The sequence below is a fragment of the Phragmites australis genome, chromosome 16 (assembly GCF_958298935.1).
Source record: "Phragmites australis chromosome 16, lpPhrAust1.1, whole genome shotgun sequence".
Lineage (NCBI taxonomy): Eukaryota > Viridiplantae > Streptophyta > Magnoliopsida > Poales > Poaceae > Phragmites > Phragmites australis.
In genome coordinates, this window is record NC_084936.1 from 134,183 (window position 1) to 155,017 (window position 20,835).

General features: G+C 44.1%; 3 protein-coding genes across 3 annotated transcripts; 2 read left to right on the forward strand and 1 right to left on the reverse strand.

Moving 5' to 3' along the window:
- Positions 1 to 429: 429 nt before the first annotated feature.
- LOC133895335 (choline transporter protein 1-like) lies at positions 430 to 5,877 on the reverse strand. Its single transcript, XM_062335578.1, has 10 exons — positions 5,220 to 5,877; positions 3,526 to 3,884; positions 3,276 to 3,421; positions 2,700 to 2,883; positions 2,507 to 2,580; positions 2,308 to 2,421; positions 1,754 to 2,110; positions 1,339 to 1,599; positions 892 to 1,119; positions 430 to 795 (listed from the first exon to the last, which is right to left on the reverse strand). Exons 1-10 carry the CDS (start codon positions 5,855 to 5,857, stop codon positions 604 to 606), a joined length of 2,553 nt encoding a protein of 850 aa, XP_062191562.1. The 5' UTR covers positions 5,858 to 5,877; the 3' UTR covers positions 430 to 603.
- LOC133895921 (uncharacterized) lies at positions 5,865 to 10,551 on the forward strand (the record flags this gene model as incomplete). Its single annotated transcript, XM_062336451.1, has 10 exons — positions 5,865 to 6,131; positions 6,343 to 6,441; positions 6,618 to 6,700; positions 6,966 to 7,082; positions 7,283 to 7,388; positions 8,019 to 8,103; positions 8,196 to 8,305; positions 9,465 to 9,595; positions 9,798 to 9,894; positions 10,109 to 10,551. Coding segments are annotated over 10 exons (1,395 nt in total), but the record flags the coding sequence as incomplete, so codon positions are not given.
- A 5,801-nt stretch (positions 10,552 to 16,352) lies between these two features.
- On the forward strand, positions 16,353 to 17,217 carry LOC133895922 (uncharacterized). The gene is made up of 2 exons (XM_062336452.1): positions 16,353 to 16,466; positions 16,534 to 17,217. The coding sequence occupies exons 1-2, from the start codon at positions 16,353 to 16,355 to the stop codon at positions 17,215 to 17,217; spliced, it is 798 nt and encodes a 265-aa protein (XP_062192436.1).
- The last annotated feature ends 3,618 nt before the right edge of the window (positions 17,218 to 20,835 follow it).

Here is a 20,835-nt window from a genome sequence, read left to right on the forward strand (position 1 = left end):
TCAATTTCTTGCCGTTTTCCTGATTAATAGAATATATAGAATCAGCATGCAAGTAAGTTTATTTGTCTATTAGGAGGAGCACATAGTTATATAAATACACACACACACACACACACACTAGCTGGTGCTTCAATTCCATACGGCTGGGCTGCTGCTTTCAGAAAGCATCAAACGTTGAGCCTTACCAGGGGTCCAAGACGGGGAACCAACCAACAAGTTACAAGTCTGTCTCTCTAACAAATCACATATATATCAACTGAACCACAAAGCTAAGGTAACAAGGGGGCAGTGCAATGCAATGCCTTAACTAAACCCTATATTTCTGCCAATGTCAATTGCTTCAAGATCCGCAGGAAGACTTTCCTTCCGTTATTACCAACTACTCACAGAACAAATCACAAGGAGCCCGACAAATTCCATGCATCCATCTCACTCACTGAGCCATTCCCATTCCATGACGCTGTACATACATACTAACTTACTAATCCATCCAATCCAATCCGATCCATTACAGGTGAGTCAAACAAACACAAACACCTTAGTTGCATGCTGCATTCAATTTTAGCTCTAACTCTATTCATAAGAAAACCAAAAAAAGATGCCTCATGGCCCCTGCGTTAGTCTTTGCAGCTCGCTTTCGTCATCCAGTGTTTCCATCAGGAGAGGAGGCGCATACTGCGCATTCCCCTGATGCTCTTCCGCATCCTGGCAGAATGACAAGATTATGGTGTCGATCGACATCTCCACCACTCCAAAGAAAAGCTTTGCCACTATATAACCAAGCGCCCACGATAACTGCAGTGTTGCCATCAGTTAGCTTCTTCAGTCTACACAGAGTGAATTCACATAAGGAACTAAACTACATGCTGAATGGCCTGATAGATAACATACCAGCACGGGGACCAGCGGGGATGATATCTTGTTGTGAGCAGATCTGTACTGGTGCTTGTCCAACATAAGGAAAGCAAACAGTGCACAGAACAGGCTAACACACAGCTTTCCCATGATGAGGATGTAATCCCCGATCACATTAACTTTTCCAATGCGCAATATGTTGTTCATTATTAAGCCAGTTGCGAGCACAGAAGCCTTGCAGAATCCTTTCCCTGTAATAGCAATCTGTAGTAGAAAATCACAATATATTTACCACCTAACATCAGCGTGACCAATCACAACTAGAACAACCAGCATTACTCATCATATTGTTACAAATGTGCGTTGGGCTAATAAAACAGCTAGGAGTTCCCTGCTAAAACAAATTAGGGTATATCACCAGATTATGCCAAATGCTAATCAGAAAGGAAACAGATTGTAAGAAAGAGATATGCTGAAACTTACCATGATGTAAGCATTCTGATTCACTGATTTGATAGTCCAATCTATGCAGCCCAAGCAGCACTGAGATGAGGATGACACTGTCTTCCCAAAGCAGCTTTCAGGGGTCGAATCAACAAATTTCAGCCTACGGCGAAGTAACTCAAGTATAAACCGCACCCACTCTACGACAGATACAATCAGTGAGCCTAGAGCTACAGATCCAAGACTGTAGCGCAATAAGCGCTTCAAGGAAGAGACCACAGTACGAAAAGGGATATCACGCTGCATCACAATGTTCACCAAACATTAGTCAATGGAAAACAGTATCTCTCTAGTTATATAAAATAACTGGTAGAGGTGATGAAAGTCCTCGGAAACATGATATATATTCCACAGTCATACTTCTTTACCAGGGTTAGGTTTCTGAGGTGCTTACCGATAATTCACCATGTGCCCAGTAGTACGAAGCCACTGATCCAGCAATTATAGTTGACGAGGATGCAATGAAAAACTGGGTTGCCCAGTAACACCCAAAGAAATGGAAAAGAATGGCAATGCCAATATGTGGGGTGTAATGAATACTGTACCCACAACAGCTATCACAGTTTACTTTGCCCAGCTTGAGATCATAGGAACAACAATCGGTATTGCAATCGTTTTGTAAAACTTGACCGGCACTGAAAAGATGAAGTGTCGCTGAAAACCAGAACATGTAGAAGATAGCGAGGATGAAGTATGGCACAGTCGGAAAAATAATTAGTGCCTGGACTTCACCAGTCACCTTGGCAGCAACCTACACCAGTTTAACCAAGATGAGTAATCTGAAACTACAATAAAATAAGCAACACAAAAAACAACGTTCTACCGGATCTGGCATTAACAGTTTAACACACCATGCTATCTTCTATCGCATATGTTAGCTACCCCAGAAAAATCTAACTAAAGGAAATGGTGCAAAGATGAAGCCAATGAATTTAGCACAAAACACACCTTCAGGACGGATGTCGCTCTCAGTATACGCCGAGCAATAGCTATTGAAGTCACGAAAGCAATTGCCATTATTGCTGTCATCAACATGGCAGCAACACGAAGGTGATATATTTCCTGACGAAAAAGGTGAATGATGAAATAAGGAGCAGCTTAGCAGGATGTTGTAAAAAATGGCACCAACAAGAGGTAGAAAACATACCCGTCCGCCTACGCTGACATATGGATCACTTTCACCGATTACAACAGTTAAAGGGTCATGGCCAATCCAACCAGCTGAGTACACAAAATAGTTAGAAGACTTGGCATCATTTATAAGATGATGTGTTAAACGATAACGATTATATGATGCTGCTTAGTGTCCGCAACAGTCACTATAATTAGAAGCATCCTACCTTTTAAATAGAAGAACATTGTAACAGATATTACAAGGACATTGAAGACAATCACCGTTATCCATGGCATCCCAGCAACAAAATAGCGAATCATCAGTAACCAGATCACCGATAGGAACAGAGGGAGTAATCCCCCACAAACGATTAACACAGGCCAGGACTTCCTAATATCTGCAACATATCTCTGCGGAAATGTGGAAAATATCACTTTTTGAAAAAGAAACAATCAGTATGTAATTCTGATAATCGACATGTAGACAAGCCGGCTTGTACATCAATGCGAATCTAACCTAACATATAGGACTTAATGGTCTGCCTATTCATCACAGGCAGATGCTTCCATCTTCTCCAGATGATTAGAATTTAAGGGACATCTAATGCCATGTAACTTACAGGGGAAAAAAAAGAGATCCCCTCCCCCCCCCCCCTCATAAGAAAAAAAAAATTGTGATTTCTGTTTAATCTGTTGGCACATGGCAAACATGTGAGACAGCAGAATTCTCTTTTTTTGGCCAAATTTTCTTTACGAAACAATGAAATGGACAGAGTGCAAGCAGTTCCAAGTGCACAACAAACCTTCAAGACGGCGGATTTGCTGTTGATTGCATTGTGAATTGTTTTGTCTATTAGCATGTTTTCATCGATGTTGACACCACCCATCTGCTGCCAATGCTTCAAAGAGACATTGGATGCCCGTGCAATAAACTGGCAGCTCCAGTAGACTGAAGTGACAGAAAGAGATCAAGTTAGTGTCCATAGCTCACTTTCTCAAAAAATTGTAGGATGCTGCTAAATATTGAGGATTTGATATCCATGTCAGACTTACCATTTACACTTGGAAATATGACAGGGTAACATGGACCCTGCAACTGAAGAGAACTATTCCTCATACCTGGTGTGAGATACTCGAAGTAATCATAGTCCCTGTCAATCCAATCATCAACAGAGAGGCGTATGTCACCTTCTGGATAATCACAAACAAAATTCAAACCATCTTCCGCGGGAAGTGGGCATTCCATCAGGCAGACAGCCTTAGTGTCAGCTAGGTTGATTTGATTGCTTTTGAGCCCACTTTGGTAGACCTGGTTGGGGTTCATCCAATAAAGAACATCCAGTTCACGCAAATCTGGATCACCATGCCTGCTGCCACATATGTTCCCTTTGTAGTCCAGTCCATATGTCAGCCTGCATGATCAAAGAAGAACCAATCATATCTAGTTATTATCTGGAATTCTGGATGGGAAGAATACATCCTTTAAGGAATTTATTCAAGAGGTGTGATATTTGGGGCCGACAAGGACCCCAGATTTTGCACCAAAGGTTTTTAATCTTTATTATTACTAGCATGAATGAGGACCTGAATGATAAACCAGAGATATACAGCACACATCATTACATCAAACCCAATCACCAGTAACAGGTTACAGTGGGGATCAAAGTGGATGCGCTAATAAGGTGGAGCATTGAAATCAAGGAGAGCATACCAGATCCCTGGACCTCAATGGTAGTATTTATTTCCTTGTTGTGGTTGGTTGGCAGCTGCCGATTTGCAGCAAGGTGAGTGCAATAAGTGAAAAAGTTTGCGACAACATGGAATCCATGATGTCGAACTTTCACCGCGAAAAATCTTATCCTTTTTTTTTTTTGTTTCTATAGGGACTAGACGATTGTACTACATTGCAAGAACACCCAACCACGCAACAAATCTTGGTAGCTCTTTTTAGATGTACAACTAGCACCAGTTACGAATCGTTTAGAACAGAAATACAAGGAGGGCAACGTGAGGAAGAGAGCAGTCCAAGGAGCACACCAAATAGTATTAGGGTTCTTTTTCACTGAATGCAAGCGAGGGTGGGTTAAGCCCTCATATAGAGTAGTTGTACGGTTAGTTAGACTTGGTTGCAACCAAGAAGAAATCTCCACAGTAGAAGCAACCAACACTAGCGGCAAGGAGTTGCAGCATTTCCCTCGATCGAAGTTGTACGAAACAGCCAGCAGGCACAGGGAACAACATTTGTGCGGCGAAAATGAAATGCAGAAAGCTATGTGCGGGCTTCATAGTAAGGAGGTAAGCAAGAATGCTGCAAGGCAGCAAAATCGAGCATTTTTAGCTCCCTAAATGGAGCAGACTTGAAAATTGAAACATGTATGTAAGCAGCAAAGAAGAGCGAAAAAATAGCAAATGTGGTGGATATCCGGCAGATGGGAAAAAAGCAGTGGAAACTTTGTGGAACTTGGTACCAGCAGACTCAAAAGATAGATCTACGGTAGTAAAGAAGCCACTATAAGGAGGGAACCGAAACAAATTTGGGGGCAAGCCACCGACAGCGCCCATGATCGCAACGAGAAAGAAAAAAAAATCCTTTTTTTTGTTGCAACGAGGAAGAAAAATCTCAATATTTTTTTGCAGCGAGGAACAAAAATCGTGAATGTTGGGGTGGGTTTATGGTGCTCGTTGTGGCTGTGGCAGCAGAGTTGGGGAGGGAGGGGGACTTGGGCAGTGAAATGAGAGAGACGGACCTGAGGGGATTGCCCTGGTTGAATCCGAAGCTGGAGTTGACAATCATGGCGACCCAGAAGGCGGCGAAGAGGAGGAGGAAGGGAATGTCCCGGCACTTGCGGTCGTGGCGAATGATGCCGCGTCCGGGGTCTTGTTCATCTCCGGTGGCGGCGGCGGCGGCGGAGGGGTAGCGACCAATGATAGCGCCGAGGGGGCCTCCCAATGCCATGCAGGTGGCACTGCTCTCCTCTGTTGATGCTCGGGAGAGGGGGCTTCCGCTTCCCTTGTGGTGTTTGGTGTCAGTGTCGGTGGTGGCGAGGGGAAAGGAAAGCGACGGCGGGGGCGGGGGCGGGGGCGGGGCTTGGGGGTCGGTCGGCTTGCTGCTGCCCGCGTCCTCCCGAAAAGAACAGCCTTTTCCGCAGTGCTTCCTGAAAAGCGGAAAGCGCAGTTTACGTAAGCAGCGCCAGAGCCGCGGTAGCAGGGCAGGAGCGGAGCCCCCATCGCCGCCGCGGCGGATTCGAATTCGATAGGATAGGAGGAAGATGGTGAAGGCGGTGGTCGGCGACGAGGCGCACCTCAAGGCCTTGGAGGAAACCCTCTCCTCTTCCTCCTCCCCGCAATCCCAGGTTCCCTTGTGCTCTCCTCCCCTCGCCCTCATCAATTAGATTCCTCCATCTCATTTGATCCTTGCGGTGGTTGCGTCTCACCAGGTGGGGCTCGTTGTCGGCAAGCTCAGCGCCTCCTCCGACCGCGCCCTTGTCTACGCCCTGCTCCCCACGCCGCCCACCGACGCCGACGCCCCTGCCTGCTCCCTCCGCGCCTCATCCTCCTCTTCCTCTTCGGGCGCCAAGCCCAAGACATCCAAGGGCCCCTCGGCCTCCACGCCCTCTCTCGAGTTCGATGTCGACTGGATCGCCGAGCACGCGCGACAGGTACGCTCGCAATCCCATCCCATCCCATCCCATCCCATTCCATTCCATTCAGGAGGTCGTCCTCAGTTTCCCTGTGATTCAGCAAATCTTGGATCTTTCTCTCCCTAGCCTATTATGGTATGGATGCACCTTGAGGTCTGCACAACACTAAGAATTTTCAACACTAAGTAGTTTGCGCTGCCCTCTCAGTAGTTTGAAATATTTCCTTCAGGTGGCGAGGATGCTACTCGGAGGAATGAGTGTCATAGGTGTTTACATATGGGCTTCTGAGGCCTCCTTCAAGGCCACTTCCCCTGCTGTCTTATCCCAGGTTAGTATCAATGAGTGGACCTTCTGCTGGTGTCTCTCTACTTTGTTCTACCAGTGTCTGTACTTAGGATCCTTTATTAGGCCTACAAACAATTCTTTCTCGAGGTTCACATCACATAGTACCTTCCTTGTCCTAGGGCCCGGACTGCACGATAATTTACACATGTCATTTTCCAGGTTATTAGAGCGGTTTCTCATGCTTGGTATGGCAGTGGCTTTGCTGAGAGGCTGCTCATTCATATCTCTTACAGTCCACGAAGGTGCTGTATTATTTTGCCCATATATTACCTTGGCTTCCTTAACCAAATAAGTTTCATGCAACCGAAAATTCAGTGCAATCATGTGGATTTATGGATTTTTGTTCCATCTATCGATATCTCCATGATTTTGTTTATGTCAAGAAATAGCATTGCACTTTGAAACCTTGTTTTTTCAGCTGTCTTTTGATTTCTGTTTTGCTATGAAAATATGGGTTACTTTTAGTAGAGACGAAAATTCTAACATATAAATTTTGATGTGTTACAGGTGGGCCTGTCGTATATGCGAGATTGCATCAGGAAGTCTGCGGCCATGTGATTTCAAATACAGCAAACTATTGGCTTCTCTTCAAAGCTTCAGATGCACATACAATTTTGAGATAAGGTACCACTTTCTCAGTGCTGCCTACTAGCTAAATTTAACATTTCTTGTCTCATTATGGTAAAGACACTATCAACTCTGCATGCAAGTTTATACGGATTGATTATCCTGTAACAAATCTTTTGTCATTGTTATTTTTCCTTGTAATGAGATTTTCTTCTGGCACTTGCATGCCTGATTACTTGCAATACATATTTGCATAGATTGACAGTTGTTCAAGATGAGCCGTTTAAGAAAGTTATTTCAAAGGCAATCAATCACCTCACAGAGGAAGTGCAGAATGCCAAAACTTTAATTGATAGAGATCTGGTAAGTTACAATTCTTAGCCTTTATTGCAGTTGGAGAAGTGCAGAAATGCCACAAATTTGGGAATGTTCATTACCTAGAAGAATACTAGTGGCTAATTCCAAGTTCCTTTAATTTTGTTGACTTTCATAGACCTGGTTTCAGAAACACAAAGGTGAAACAGATGTACTTCACATGACAATCAACAACTAAATCTAATCCAAATTTAAATTTGCATCTTCTTGAAGTGGACTGTCCAATGCATAAATTAATAGTCTGTATAAGTTATTTGATTCCTTTTACCCCTTTACTGAAAATTCATCATTTTTTGCAAGAACATCTGCATTCGGAAATAATAAGATGAAATTCTTTACTGGATGGGCAATAGTATAAAAGATGTGAAAAGGTTACCCATCTATTATTTGAATTTCATTACAAATGATATGCTTGTATGGCTTCCAGCTTCTGAGAGCCACTGGATCATGTTCATTAATTAAACACTTCAATAATTGGAAATATGCTGTTTGTATTTCTGTTGTCCTATCAATGGCAGTAGAGGAAGAGGATTTTGCTCCTTTTACACCAGCTTGCTAAATCTTGTTCGTTTCTCATACCTACTTATATCTCTTACTTCTCAAATATTTTCCAACTAGGTTTCAGAAGACATAAACATAAGTACAGAGGGCCCACACCGAGTCGATTTTCTTGTACCATTCAAGAATTCTATACCTGTTGAAGGTGCTTCAGAAAATGCTGTTTCCTGTTCTGTTTGGTGACACGTTTTTCGTGATATCATTATGAGAGGTTAATATTGTGTGCTTGCACTAAAGAATGCAGTTTAGAGGGAGTTGCTGGGCTTCTTCGCTTCGTTGGATCAGTCAGTGCCTTGGCATACTTAGGCCCGAAAGAATCTATTTCAGAAGCTATATCTGATCTGAAGGTAGTTATGAAATATCTGTTTCCATTGCTTGTCTTCAACACCGAGCCTAGCATTGTTTTTCATGATGGGGCTTTACTGTGTACGTAGTTCCCAGCTTGTTTTTTACATGTGCTTCACATGCAGTTGTGCTAGGCTTTTCTGTTTCCTATATGTGCTTATTTGAAACACAAGTCTTTCAAGAGTAAGGAAGTGATTGTTCATGCATTAATGGTCAAAACGTGATAAGGCGTTTTGGGCGGCATTTTGTATCTCAAGATTCTTATTCTACATTAGTTTTTTTGGGTTCAATACACATGATCTTTTTATTTGACTATATATATGTTATTAAGTGGATACTTAGGCCCCGTTTGGCAGCTCGGAACGATTCCGTTTCTGACGAGAAACGCTGGAATCCCTGCCAAACGCGTCTGCCTGGGATCGTTCCAAGCAAGAAACGGCAAAATCAGTTCCAAGATTTTTGCCTGTGCGAGCGAATCGGCCAAAACCCAGTTTCTCCCGTTTCTCCACCCCTTTCCTTTGGACCTCTCCATGGATTTCTAATCTATTTACCCACTTATGCCATTCCTCTTCCTCCCCAATCCGGTAGACAGAAGCGCCGTAGCCCATGGGGTTCGGTCTGAGGAAGAAGACGACCTCAGGCACATGACGTGTGTGGGTGGGCTCGGCTTGGTGGACTCAAATAGGAAGCCCATCAAGAAAAGAAAGATAATGTTAAAAGAAAAGTTAAATAAACATTATTTGTCTTATTGTTGTTATTAAAAAAACAAAAAAAAGCATATTAGCGAAGGGCAAAATGGTCAATTGCACCACCATCATCCCTTTCAAGAAACTGAATCCAGACAGCTAGCCAAACGGTTTCCAAAGGTGATTCTGATTCACCAGAGAAACGTTTTCAAAAAGAATCTGAAACCGAAACGTTTCTAGGAGAATTTGGATCCCTACCAAACGCACCCTTATTTGAGTGATATAGATTCTGATGGAGATTGAGCTTTAATTTACTTGGCACTGTTTCATCATCATAATTGAATTTGAATGTCCATTAGCCGATTTCTAGTTCCAACCATCATTTTTGTTTGTTTCTCAAGTTATTGGAATATTTATCATCAGTTTAAAGAAAGCTAACAACTTTTTTGTGCTGCTTCTCTTACTCCCTGTTAAGGAGGACATCATAGCAAGTCTAAGAAGCAGATTGGATATCATCCTCGATGAGGCAGATGATGACTCTACCACTAATGACTTGGAGAAATCACCATCTCAGAAGGTCACTCAAATTATTTTTCGTCAGTTGAGGTACAGATTTTGTACAGAACCTTTATACTCTGAAAAGAATTAAAACCACACCAACTCTATTTAATTAATGTTGGGTAACATATTGAGTTATTGACATAAAGACACTGTCTTATTGAACTTTTCTCTGTGTATAATAGAACAGAACAACAAGTCTGTTACAACTGATTGCATCCCCTTTTTTTCTTTTCTTTTCTTCAAACAGAGAACCTTATAATTTCTCGTTCCCTAGAAGAGTTCTGATACCTTGGTTGGGCGGCACCTATGTTTGTGATTACCTGCAACGATCAGAGACAACGGAGGTACTTACGCTTTGTCCTAGCTATAATGTGATGAACACACTAATGATCTCTAGTCCACAATATTTCATTTCCTCTAGAACTTGTGCAATATCTTACTTTATAAATCCCGCCGCTTGTTCCTCTCTTAGTTCTGTGGCATTTGATTGTGTGTGTCACATATCCTTGATTCTGCTAGAATTTGTCCTTGACAGCCTTTTGTCTGACATGACTGCAGGATGCAACGGAGCGATGCAAGGAAGTTATATCACTGGAAACAGTTGCAGAAGGCTCCTTAATGTTAGAACCAGAAAGTGCAGCGGATTCTGTGACACTACAATCCTTTTGGGATATGGTGCCTGGAGCTTCATCACATGAGCGTGCAGGATCCAGCTTGGAGAATAGTCATCCTGGACAGACAGATGATTCAAGCAGAAGACAAGGCGGCAGTTTCAACATTCTAGCTGCTCTATTTGCACTGCTGGTTGCTCTTGTAGTTGGATCTGTACTCTCTTTCTCTGCCAGTTGGAACGCCTGAGCCTATACTATTAACTTTGAGTTTTAGATTGCATGCCAAGGATATAATTTTTTGTAAAAGGGAGTAGAAAAAGATGAGCAAGTTTAAATTAAATTGCCAACAAACTAGAGTCCTTTGATATTCAGCGTCTGTTTTAACGTGAATGTCAGGCCTTGAAGAAGCTGAATCCAAAGGGGAATAGATAATGCCGGTTCAGTTGCATCTAAAGGCACATTGTGTTATTATCCTAGTTATTTTGATTTCTCGCGAGGCGAGCTGCACGCGTGCAGCTAGACGGAGTGGGACCGGCGTTTGGATGCCTGTCTGCACCGGTGGGAAACGTTGCACCCGCCGGTGCAAATGTATCCGCCCAGCCAGGCCAGCGGGAAACATCGGATTCGGCCGTTTCTCTTGGGGCTGGCCAGTGGGATGCAGTCGATTAGCACTAATGATGAATAATTAGCAAATATTAACTCACATTAGTACATTTTAAATTATATTAAGATTTAATATGATAAATTAATTACTATATAGTGTATTTATGCAAAATAAATATCATGTTTAACACTTATTTTTTTTTATTTTAATCTCATGCAACATATACTCATGCGGGTAACCAAACACAATCTCTTCTCAGTCAGGCTGAGCACATACAGCCAACCAAACAAAAGTTACTGTATCTTCCTAGCCTGTCTTAATTCAGACTGCACGAGACATACTAGCAAGGCTGAGCGTGTTCGAGCAACCAAACAGAGCCTATATGTACCGAGTTTGCAAGGGAATGGACAGAATGAAAACCCTAAATTATTTGGTTGTTACTGTAGCTGTAGAACCCTAGTTCGTAGCACCTCTACTTTCCCCAAATTCTTCCTTCCTTATCTCAAATTTCACCGAAAATCTAGTTATATCTTCCTGGATCCTGACAAAGGTAGCAGAGCCTATCCCGTTCCTCGGAGTTTTCAGCGATTCTGGTCAAGATTGGTGGCCATTTGATTCGGATTTGAGGTGTGGGTTGGTACAAAAACTAGTCTCATTAGAGCCCACTCGATTTTTGGATTTTGCACAGGAGTAAAGGTTGGTTTGCCTCTGTAAAATCCCCAATCTCTTACATTGCAGATTCACAGAGGATTCAAGATATCATTGGTCCAATCATGGGGAAGCTTGATGTCGCCAGTGAAAGTTGCCTAGCTCGTATGGATGGAAGTATTCTGTTCACCGAATGGAGAGAAGGATGGATCAGATTGAGATTGATCAACAGGTTGTTCTTCAAGAAGAGTTAGACCACTTCTTCTACCAAGCATTTGACCTGTACCATTCACTCAATGATTCTGGTACTTTGTTTGTGGTGTCGCATGGATTCGGAAATGTGCTAAATGTGATCTTAAGACCATCTCTAACCATATTCATTTTATTTTGTTCCCTTCCCCGTTCTCATTCCTTTTATTTTCTCTCATATCTAACAGCTTCCTTTCGCGGAGAATCACGAAAGGAAAGAAGAGATAATCCTGTCCTAAAGAGAATGGCCTTGTAAATCACTTCATAACAGGAACCGTGAAAGGAAACCGTTGGAATGTTGAAGGAAACAAAAATCCCTTTATGACGGGATTTTCGTCCCGAACGGAAACGGTTGGCCTTAGTCTAATATCCTTGTTCAGCACACCTCCTATGTGTATGATGAAATGTCTGAGCTAGCTGTGCAAAAGGGTGTTAGGCCCGACTTCGACAAAATTTTTCCATGGTGTCCCCACCGTATTTGATGAAATGCCCAACAAGGATGGCAACCTCCTCTTCTATAACACCATGAACCTTAACACACATTTCCACTACCACTCATATGGGTTTTGCTTGTTAGAATGTGCATGTTGTTCATGAACTGAAATGTGACAGTGTGGATTGGGCCACCCTTGATGTAAGAGAAGGGATATGTGCTTCCCTTCGGTCCATTGGGCTATAAGCTTCCCCAACACTCTACTTATGCCTATGTCTAAGCCTATTTCAGATCACATCTCATCTTATGTTAAATTGGAATCAACATTCCTCAAGCTGAAATTTTCAGATTCGAGAACTTTTAGGTTGATCAACCCGGGTTCCTTGATGTGGTTCAAAGCTCTTGGAATGCCAACCTCAAGGCAACATACCTCTCTTCCAAGCTGCTAGCCAAGATGAAGTTGCTCAAAAGGAACTTAAAGAAATGGAATAAATCCATTTCATATATAAACAAGATTCTCAAAGAAAGTAATGACTCTCTGCAAGTCTAGGACAAACTAGAGGAGAATAGGACCCTCTATCTGCAAGAGAAAAACTTTAGGAATATCCTTAAAACTCACATCTCAAAGCTGCTCAAAGCAAAGAATGAATACCAAAGGAAGAGATACACTATAAGATGGGTTAAATTTGGGGATAAAGACACCAAATTCTTTCATGCAGTAGCTACTGAAAGATATAGAATCAACACTATCACAAGCCTGGAAACTAAGGATGAAACTTTAGTCACTAATCATCCCAGAAGGCTACCATCCTATGGTAGGTTTACAGAGACAGAATGGGCGTTGCTGGTGACACTAAGATGGTCTTTGAGTTGGAATCCCTTGTTCATCCTAGAGAAAGACTGTCTACACTTGCCGAACCATTCTCCATTGAGGAGATTGATGAAATGGTTAAGAGAATTCCTTTTGAAAAGACTCCTAGACCTTATGGGTTCAATGGTTTATTCTTTAAGAAGTGCTGGAACATCATTAAGGAGGACTTTATGGTCTGATTAAGCAATTTGAAGAGGGTCTTCTTTCCCTCCAACCCCTTAACATCTCACATATCACTCTAATCACCAAGTTCAATAACCAGGTGGCAGCCAATGGCTACAGACCTATTTCCTTGCTTAATACTGCTATCAAGCTCATTACCAAGTTGCTTGTTAATAGGTTACAAACCATGATTCTAGACTTAATCCATGAAAACTAGTATGGCTTCATCAAAGGGTGAGCCGTACAAGACTGTTTGGGATGGGCGTTTGAATACATTCATCAATGTCACCAATCAAAAGAAGAAATTGTCATCCTCAAGTTAGACTTTGAGAAAGCCTTTGACATGATGGATCACAAGCTCACCCTAAGTATGTTAAATTGTCTTAGCTTCATCAGAAAATGGATTGGCTGGATTGAGAAAATTTTATCTTTAGGATCATCCTCCATTCTCCTAAATGGGGTCCTGGGCAAAGCTTCAGCTGCAACAGAGGGGTTAGGCAGGGTGATCCCCTCTGTCCTCTCATTTTTGTCATTGAAGTTGACCTTCTTCAGTGTTTAATCAATAAGGCTAGAGCAAGGGTCATTCTATCTTTACTGTTGATCCTCCCTCATACAAATGAGTTCCCCATCGTCTAGTATGCTAATGATACGATCATCATTATGAAGGCTAATCAGAAGGAACTCTTCTGTTTGAAAGGGCTTCTGCACAACTACATATAAGCTTCTGGTCTTAAGGTGCACTTTAACAAGTCTTGTCTAGTTTCCATAAATTTGTCAGCTGAGAAGACCAAAATTCTTGTTGGTGTGTTTGGCTGCTCGATTGGTTCGATGTCTTTCCCCTATCTAGGTTTACCTATGGGTACCACTAGGCCAAAGTTTGAGGACTTAACCGGCATCATGAACATAATTGAGAGGAGAATTACAACCACTTCTTCTCTTCTGGGTCTAGCTGACAGGCTTACTCTGGTTAATTCAACCTTATCTTCACTTTCAACTTATGCAACGTATTCTCTCAAGTTGCCCAAGAAGAAAATTGAGGTGATTGACAAGGCTAGGAGGAATTGTTTATGGAGGGGACCCAACAGATCAGCCAAGGGGAAGGCTCTGATTGCTTGGAAGCATGTATGTATACCCAAAAACAAAGGAGGAATAGGGGGTCATCAACCTGTCAATGCAAAATGAAGCTCTCCCGGTAAACACCTTCACAAATTCTACAACAAGCCGGACATCTCTTAAGTCAACCTAATTTGGAATACTCTCTACACAAACAGTAGGGTCCCGCATGCTTCTAGGCCTAGAGGATCATTCCGGTGGCGAGATATATTATCCTTTTTCGGATCACTTCAGAGGCATTGCTTTAGGCTCACCTTGATTGGGTTCAACCATTCTCCTCTGGCATGACGTGTGGGATGGAAACTACCTTAAGGATCGTCTCCCTCATCTATACTAGTTTGCCAGGGACAAGAATATTTCTATTGCAACATACAGAGAGTGTTTCTTGTCACATACGAACTTATACACCCCTCTCTCGAACATAGCCTTCCAGGAGTTCTTGGTTTTGCAACTAAAGCTGAAGACCATCCAGAGCTAGAGCACACATAAGGACTGTTGGAAATACTGCTAGGGTAGCGACAAGTACTCTTCAAGTAAATTATAAGATTTGCCTTTTAAGGTTATCTTACCTTCAACCTACATTATCAAGATCTGAAAGATCAAGTGCTCCAAAACGATCGAAGTGTTCATTTGGCTCCTGTCGATGTATCGAGTAAAGGGGTACCTCGGCTAACAGGCCCCACGAAGGGTGTCGTGCTGTGTTTGTAGATGGGATGGAAGCGACATTGGCCGTAGGTAGGGAGGCCGTCGTGTCCTTGATGACCACCAGCGGGGTCGGGTGGAGGAGGAGGCGGTGGCTGCGACGACGTGAGAACAACCCCCAGTGGCGACGGTCAGAGGTGGATGCGGCCAGAGGATCCTTCCCGTGTCATGAAGGCTGGGACGGCCGTGTCAAGGCGGGTGCGGTGGAGGCTCCTTTTGGCTTTTTCCTGGCCGGTGGAGGCAGCGCCGTGGGAGGGGTGACGGTTGGAGGTGGATGTTGTTGGTAATATACGCAAAAATGTAATATCAGATTCTACATGGAGACATATTTTACGAACTATAAGAGATGAATAAATTTTTAACCTTAGTAGCAAGCAACAATACCAGAAATCCATCAGGGGCATTGAAAACTCGCATTCGAGTTGATGAAGGGATGAATTTGATGATGTATCGATTCGTAGTTGTGCAGATCGTAGATGAAATAGCGTAGAGCGGTCGTGCAGATACGCTGCCCAGAAACCTTATTGTCATCTCTCGTGCGGGCTTTACGATGGCAAAGCCTCAGAGATACCGCTCACCCCTCCACCCTTGTGCACCAAAACAGTGATCTAGATAGATGGAGAATGACGAATGGAACAGAAAGTTGTATCCTCCTAAAGTCTGGACGTCTCCAGAATTTATATGAAATTGATTGCCCTCTTGGGACCGTTTCCTCTCATAAAATGACCACTAATTGACAGCCTCTCATAACTGACCAATTACTTACATAATTATGGCATTGAACGTGATTAAAGGGGAGAACAACAAAACAGATTTGTTATTTGTGCTACCACACCACAGTCGCGTATCCTAAGTCACAAGTCACATGAAAATACGCACGTGCATGTGAATATAGCAAAGTCTATTATCTGTTTCTCATTTATCTATTTTTTTTCAAAAAAAAGAGAGAACTTTACTATTTAAATTGATCTACATCCCATTATCTTATATGAGCCACATCCCATTTCAAAAAAGAGAGAACTCTGCAATACGAAACCAAACCTCCTTATTTTTCATTCTGATGAATGGGCTTTATATGGGCCACATCCCAACCTATGCAGCGGAAGGAGGCCGGCAAAGGCGGGTTGAGGTGGACGTGAGAGGCTCCTTTTTTCCCGGCCGCACCAGGGGGGAGCGATTAGTCAGCCCGCTGTATACATATGGGCCAGCCCGCTTACTTCACGTCTGCATGGGCCTAGAGAGAAAAAAGGAGACTTTGGGCTGGCCCGACCAGCACTGGATATATATATATATATATATATATATATATATATATATATATATATATATATATATATATATATATATTCGCAGTGCACTCACCCTAAGCTCCCTCCTCCAGCGCCGCCATCACCGCCGGCCCACCCGCCATGTCCACTTCCCACCCAGGGGACTGGGTTCTCCTCAACATCCATGCATACCTCGGCAAGCGCAGGAACGCCACCACCGCCAGCGCCACCACCAGGGACCATCAGACCATCGAGGTATCCTTGTGTCCGGCGTGCCCACCGCTCCCCTCCAATCTCTTCGTGCACTGCCCCCAAATACAAGGGGCCGCCACCGTTCTCCCCCGCATCGTCCGCGCGGCGGAAGATCTCATCCTTCTCCGTGTCGCCATCCATTGTCAACCCGACTACGTCTCCTCGCCAGAAGACTCCCGACTATTTCATCTACCGCGCCCACACCAAAAGGGAACCGTCGCTTCAGCGGCTCTCGCGACCGCATCCCTTCTTCCACGACGACGACGTCGGTCTCCTTAGCCGCGGCCACCACTACACCATCGCCGCGTTGATTGCCACACCCACGCTTAACGTGTTCCACCTCCACCGCTTCCACTCCGAGATCGGGACATGGACCTACACCAAGGTGTCGGTGGGGGAGCCGCAGCAGAGTGGGTTCCCGTCGCTGCTCATCCCCAACAACTGCAGCCGCCTCCTTCACCATGACACGAGCACCGTCATGGCCATCGGAGGTGAAGGCGGCACCATGGGTTGGGTCGATCTTTGGCGCGGCATCCTTTTCTGCGACCTACTCCGCGACGAGCCCACGCTCCGCGCTGTACCACTGCCGTTGCCCTTGGACTTGGTGAGCTGCAACAATGGGCTGGGGGTCCAACTAGGCTGCCCAAACTCCCGTCGGGCCATTGCCTTCATCAAGAAAGGCGGCAGCAACACGGAGGACTGTCTCAAGCTTGTTCACTTGGAAGCTAACGCCACTCGGCACTCGCCTCCCTGATAACAAAACAGGGTCTCGCCCCTTCCGAATGCATAACTGGGCAATCGTCTCATGGAGCAACACTAAAATGACGAGCTCTTGGAAGGACTGGCACATGGACTGCAGGATCCAAGCTTCTGACATCACAGTCGACAGCCAAATCGAGTCAGAGTTGCTGCAATCCGGACTGCTGCTTAAACCACGGGACGCTGCCACGGCGGGTCGAGCCTTTCAGAATCTCTTGGTGTCCGATCCCACTCCAGACATCTCCGCTGCTCATCAAGACGTTGTTTACTTGATGGCCAGGGAAAAATTCATGCACCCCAAGGCATGGGTTCTCGCTCTTGACCTGAGGAATAGCACACTGCTAGGCGCAGCTGAGTTTGGCACTGAAAGGCAACCCTGTGCATATGCCATGTATTGCCCTAGTACCATCTCCAAGTACCTGAGGAATGCAAACTCCTGTGACTTCGATCCCTTTCTAGATGGAGTGGTGGCTTAACATCAGAATAATTAACACTCTAGCCAGTGATATCCGATCAACATCATTCATTTATTGCCTTTGTCAGTCAATTGCATTTTCTGTTTAGATTCTGCTTGGCTTTTAATTATCCATTACAATTGCTTTGCTTTTACACGGGTTACTGGTTCTGTTGTGTATGTCTGCACTGTTTTAAGTGTGCCTTTCCAACCAAAAAAAAAGGGTTATGTGAAAGGATCGAATAGCCCAAGAGAGGGTGAATTAGGATATTAATTAAAATTTCTACCGCTTTAGCAAATAAAACTAAAAGAAAATACGACTAAGGGATTTAACTAGAACTAGATAGCTAATCAAGCAAGAATTAACTAAGAAAGATAATCACTAAGAAGAACTTACAATAATAACAAAACTCAAAATAAGATGCAAGAAAGTAAGGAGTTAGAGAAGACAACACCGATTTTTTTTCCGAGGTTTCGAAAAGTTGGCACTTCCCCCCTAGTCCTCGTTGGAGCATCCACCAAGGATGTCGCTCCCCCTTGAGTCACCAAGGCTCAAGTGCTCTCTCTTAATTACCCCTTCTCCATCTCCGGATTGGCGGGTATCAAACCAAGTACATCCTCCTTCTCCCGGGGCTCCCACAATTCCTCCAAGAGCTCACCGAGAAATCCTTCGATCACCAAGACCGTCTAGGTGTTGCCAACCACCAAGAGTAACAAGCCTCAAGCTTCGCTTGACAAAGACAAAGCCTAGACAACAACTAGATGCACACTTGCTACTCTTCAAACACTCAAAGAAGTCCTTAATCCTCAACTAAGAACTTGGAATGGACACAAGTGCTCTCTCTCTTGCTTTTAAATGACACACCAAGTGTATGAGCTGCTACAGAGTCGCAAGAGCCCCTGTTGAAACCAACTGAGTGGGTATTTATAGCCTAGAGATAAAAAATTAGCCGTTGGCTAACCACTCTCATTTTTCTGTAATCACCGGATAATCCGCTGGCTATATCCTTAAGATCACCGGATAATCCGGTGAGTTCAAACCCAGAGCCAGCTGTCACTAGCCGTTGCACGGCAACATTTGTCCGGTGATAAACTCCGGTGAACAACAGTCATCACCGGATAATCTGGTGAGTACAACTCACCCGACCCTTTAAATTTCAGAACCTTCTGCAAGAAATACTCCGGTGATTTTTTTTTTGCTCTCACCGGATAATCCGGTGAGTTCAATTTGTCTGAGTTTCTTCACAACATTTCTCCGGTGGTCTACCAGCTAAGTCACCGGATAGTCCGGTGACTGTAATTTTCCACTGTGGCCCGAAGCAATGCTCTTTGCAAGAAATAGTCCGGTGTTCATATTATGCAGCATCAGATAATCCGGTGAATACAAAGTTGTTTTTCTCCCAAAATTTTCTCTGCTGGAAAAGCTCCGGTGGTCACCGGACTTCCATCACCGGATATTCCGGTGTAACACTTCTGAAAATTTTCATATAATTCGGATGCCTCAATTAGTGTTTATCCGGTGAGTATTAGACATCCATCAGAGGATAATCCGGTGAATAAATTTTTTGTGAGCTCGTCCAATTCAACTCTCTTTGAGCTCTAATTCCTTGACAGCTTCACCATGGACTTGTATGCTCTACCTAGTGCTAGAATTTAACAAGTATGCATCATCTATGTCTAGACTCACTAAGTCAAGCTACTACTTTTAGCCCCCCTTTATAGTACGGTCAAAAGACTAAAAGAAAAGAAGACCTATACTACTCTAAGTATCCTCCATCTCCTTTGTGACACTTAGAACTAGAAGATCCTTAGTCTTAAAGCATATGCCCTTTGATTGTCCATATAAGCACTTTAGGGACCAATATTACCCAAATGTCATTGTATACTGAATTTTTGATTCCCTTCAAAACAAATTGTTAGTCACGGTAATATGGTTGTCATTAATCACCGAAACACTTACCACTTACCTAGGGGCCTAGATGCTACAATCTCCCCCTTTTTGGTGATTGATGACAACACAAATAACAATAGAGATATGAATTTGAAGAGCAACCTATCATACTAGGCAAAAGAATGCATATAGCAATAAAAGCGAGATAAAGCCTAGCGCTACAAAACTATCATGCTAGAATAGGTAAGAATTATGCGAGCATGAAAATAAACACAATGTGATGACAGAACACAATGTGATGACAGGCGAAACACATCCATATACAGAGCCAAATAGCCTGTCATAACATCAAAATCAATCCATAAGATCCAACATTTCAAAACTAGCTACCCAAAAATCTAAGCTCCCCCTGAATCAAAATCTCACTAGACCCTCCAGCTACTCTCTCTACCAACTCCCCCTATTACTAGACTCTCCCCCTTTGGCATCTAAGCACCAAAAAGAGAAAACTAGGACATGACTAAGCATCCGAAGCTGGAGAAGACGGAGGACCCGACGCTGTCGAAGAAGGTGCCACGACGAACTGAGAACCGTCGGCCTCAGAGTCGGAGCTGGACGGACTGTGACCCGCAGCTACTGTCGCCTCAACGATCTGATCCTGCACTGACTGAAGAGTAGCATCTGGAGCGTCAAGTGCTGGCTCAGCGACTGAAGAAGGCACAACTGACGGCTGAGGGACATGGGGAGACACGACTAGCTGCTGCTGCTCGGGGACTGTCGGCTGTGGAGTGTCCTCGAAACTCAGAGGACCAATGGGTACAGGTGAAGCCAACGATGGTAACACTGGCCTCTGAGACATCCCAGCAGGCAGAGAGTACACTCCGGAAGCCAAGAGAGCTGACAGAGGAAAATCGGACCCCGGAGTACGCAAGAGTGCACTGACACTGCCTGGGAGAGGACTCGGTGCAGGAGCTGGCAACTGAAGGCCCTGTGCCTGGAAAAGAACGGAGAACAATCTGGCGTTGTTCTTACGGTCTGCCTGAAGTGCTGCAAACATGGCTTGCTGCTGCTGCTGTAGTGACTGCATCAGTGCAAACTGCTGCTCCTCTCGGCGGCGAGCATCCTCTGCCTGAGCTGCCTGCTGCTGCTGCATCTGCTGAAGGATAAGAGTGATCTCCGAAGGCACTGCAGCAGAGGGCTCGGTGGTAGCTGTCTCAGTATCTGAGGAGGGAACTGAAGTCTGAGGTGCACCCTGAGTAGAACCACCG

What these genes read in the sequence shown, in the direction of transcription:
- LOC133895335 (XM_062335578.1), bottom strand. Translation starts at nt 5,857, where the DNA reads ATGAGGGCGAGGGGAGGAGAGCACAAGGGAACCTGGGATTGCGGGGAG. An exon ending in AATGTTCTTCTATTTAAAAG is followed by an intron (nt 2,581 to 2,699) that starts GTAGGATGCTTC and finishes TTGTGTACTCAG; the next exon opens with CTGGTTGGATTGGCCATGAC. An exon ending in ATCAGAATGCTTACATCATG is followed by an intron (nt 1,120 to 1,338) that starts GTAAGTTTCAGC and finishes TTTCTACTACAG; the next exon opens with ATTGCTATTACAGGGAAAGG.
- LOC133895922 (XM_062336452.1), top strand. Translation starts at nt 16,353, where the DNA reads ATGTCCACTTCCCACCCAGGGGACTGGGTTCTCCTCAACATCCATGCA. An exon ending in GGGACCATCAGACCATCGAG is followed by an intron (nt 16,467 to 16,533) that starts GTATCCTTGTGT and finishes CCCAAATACAAG; the next exon opens with GGGCCGCCACCGTTCTCCCC.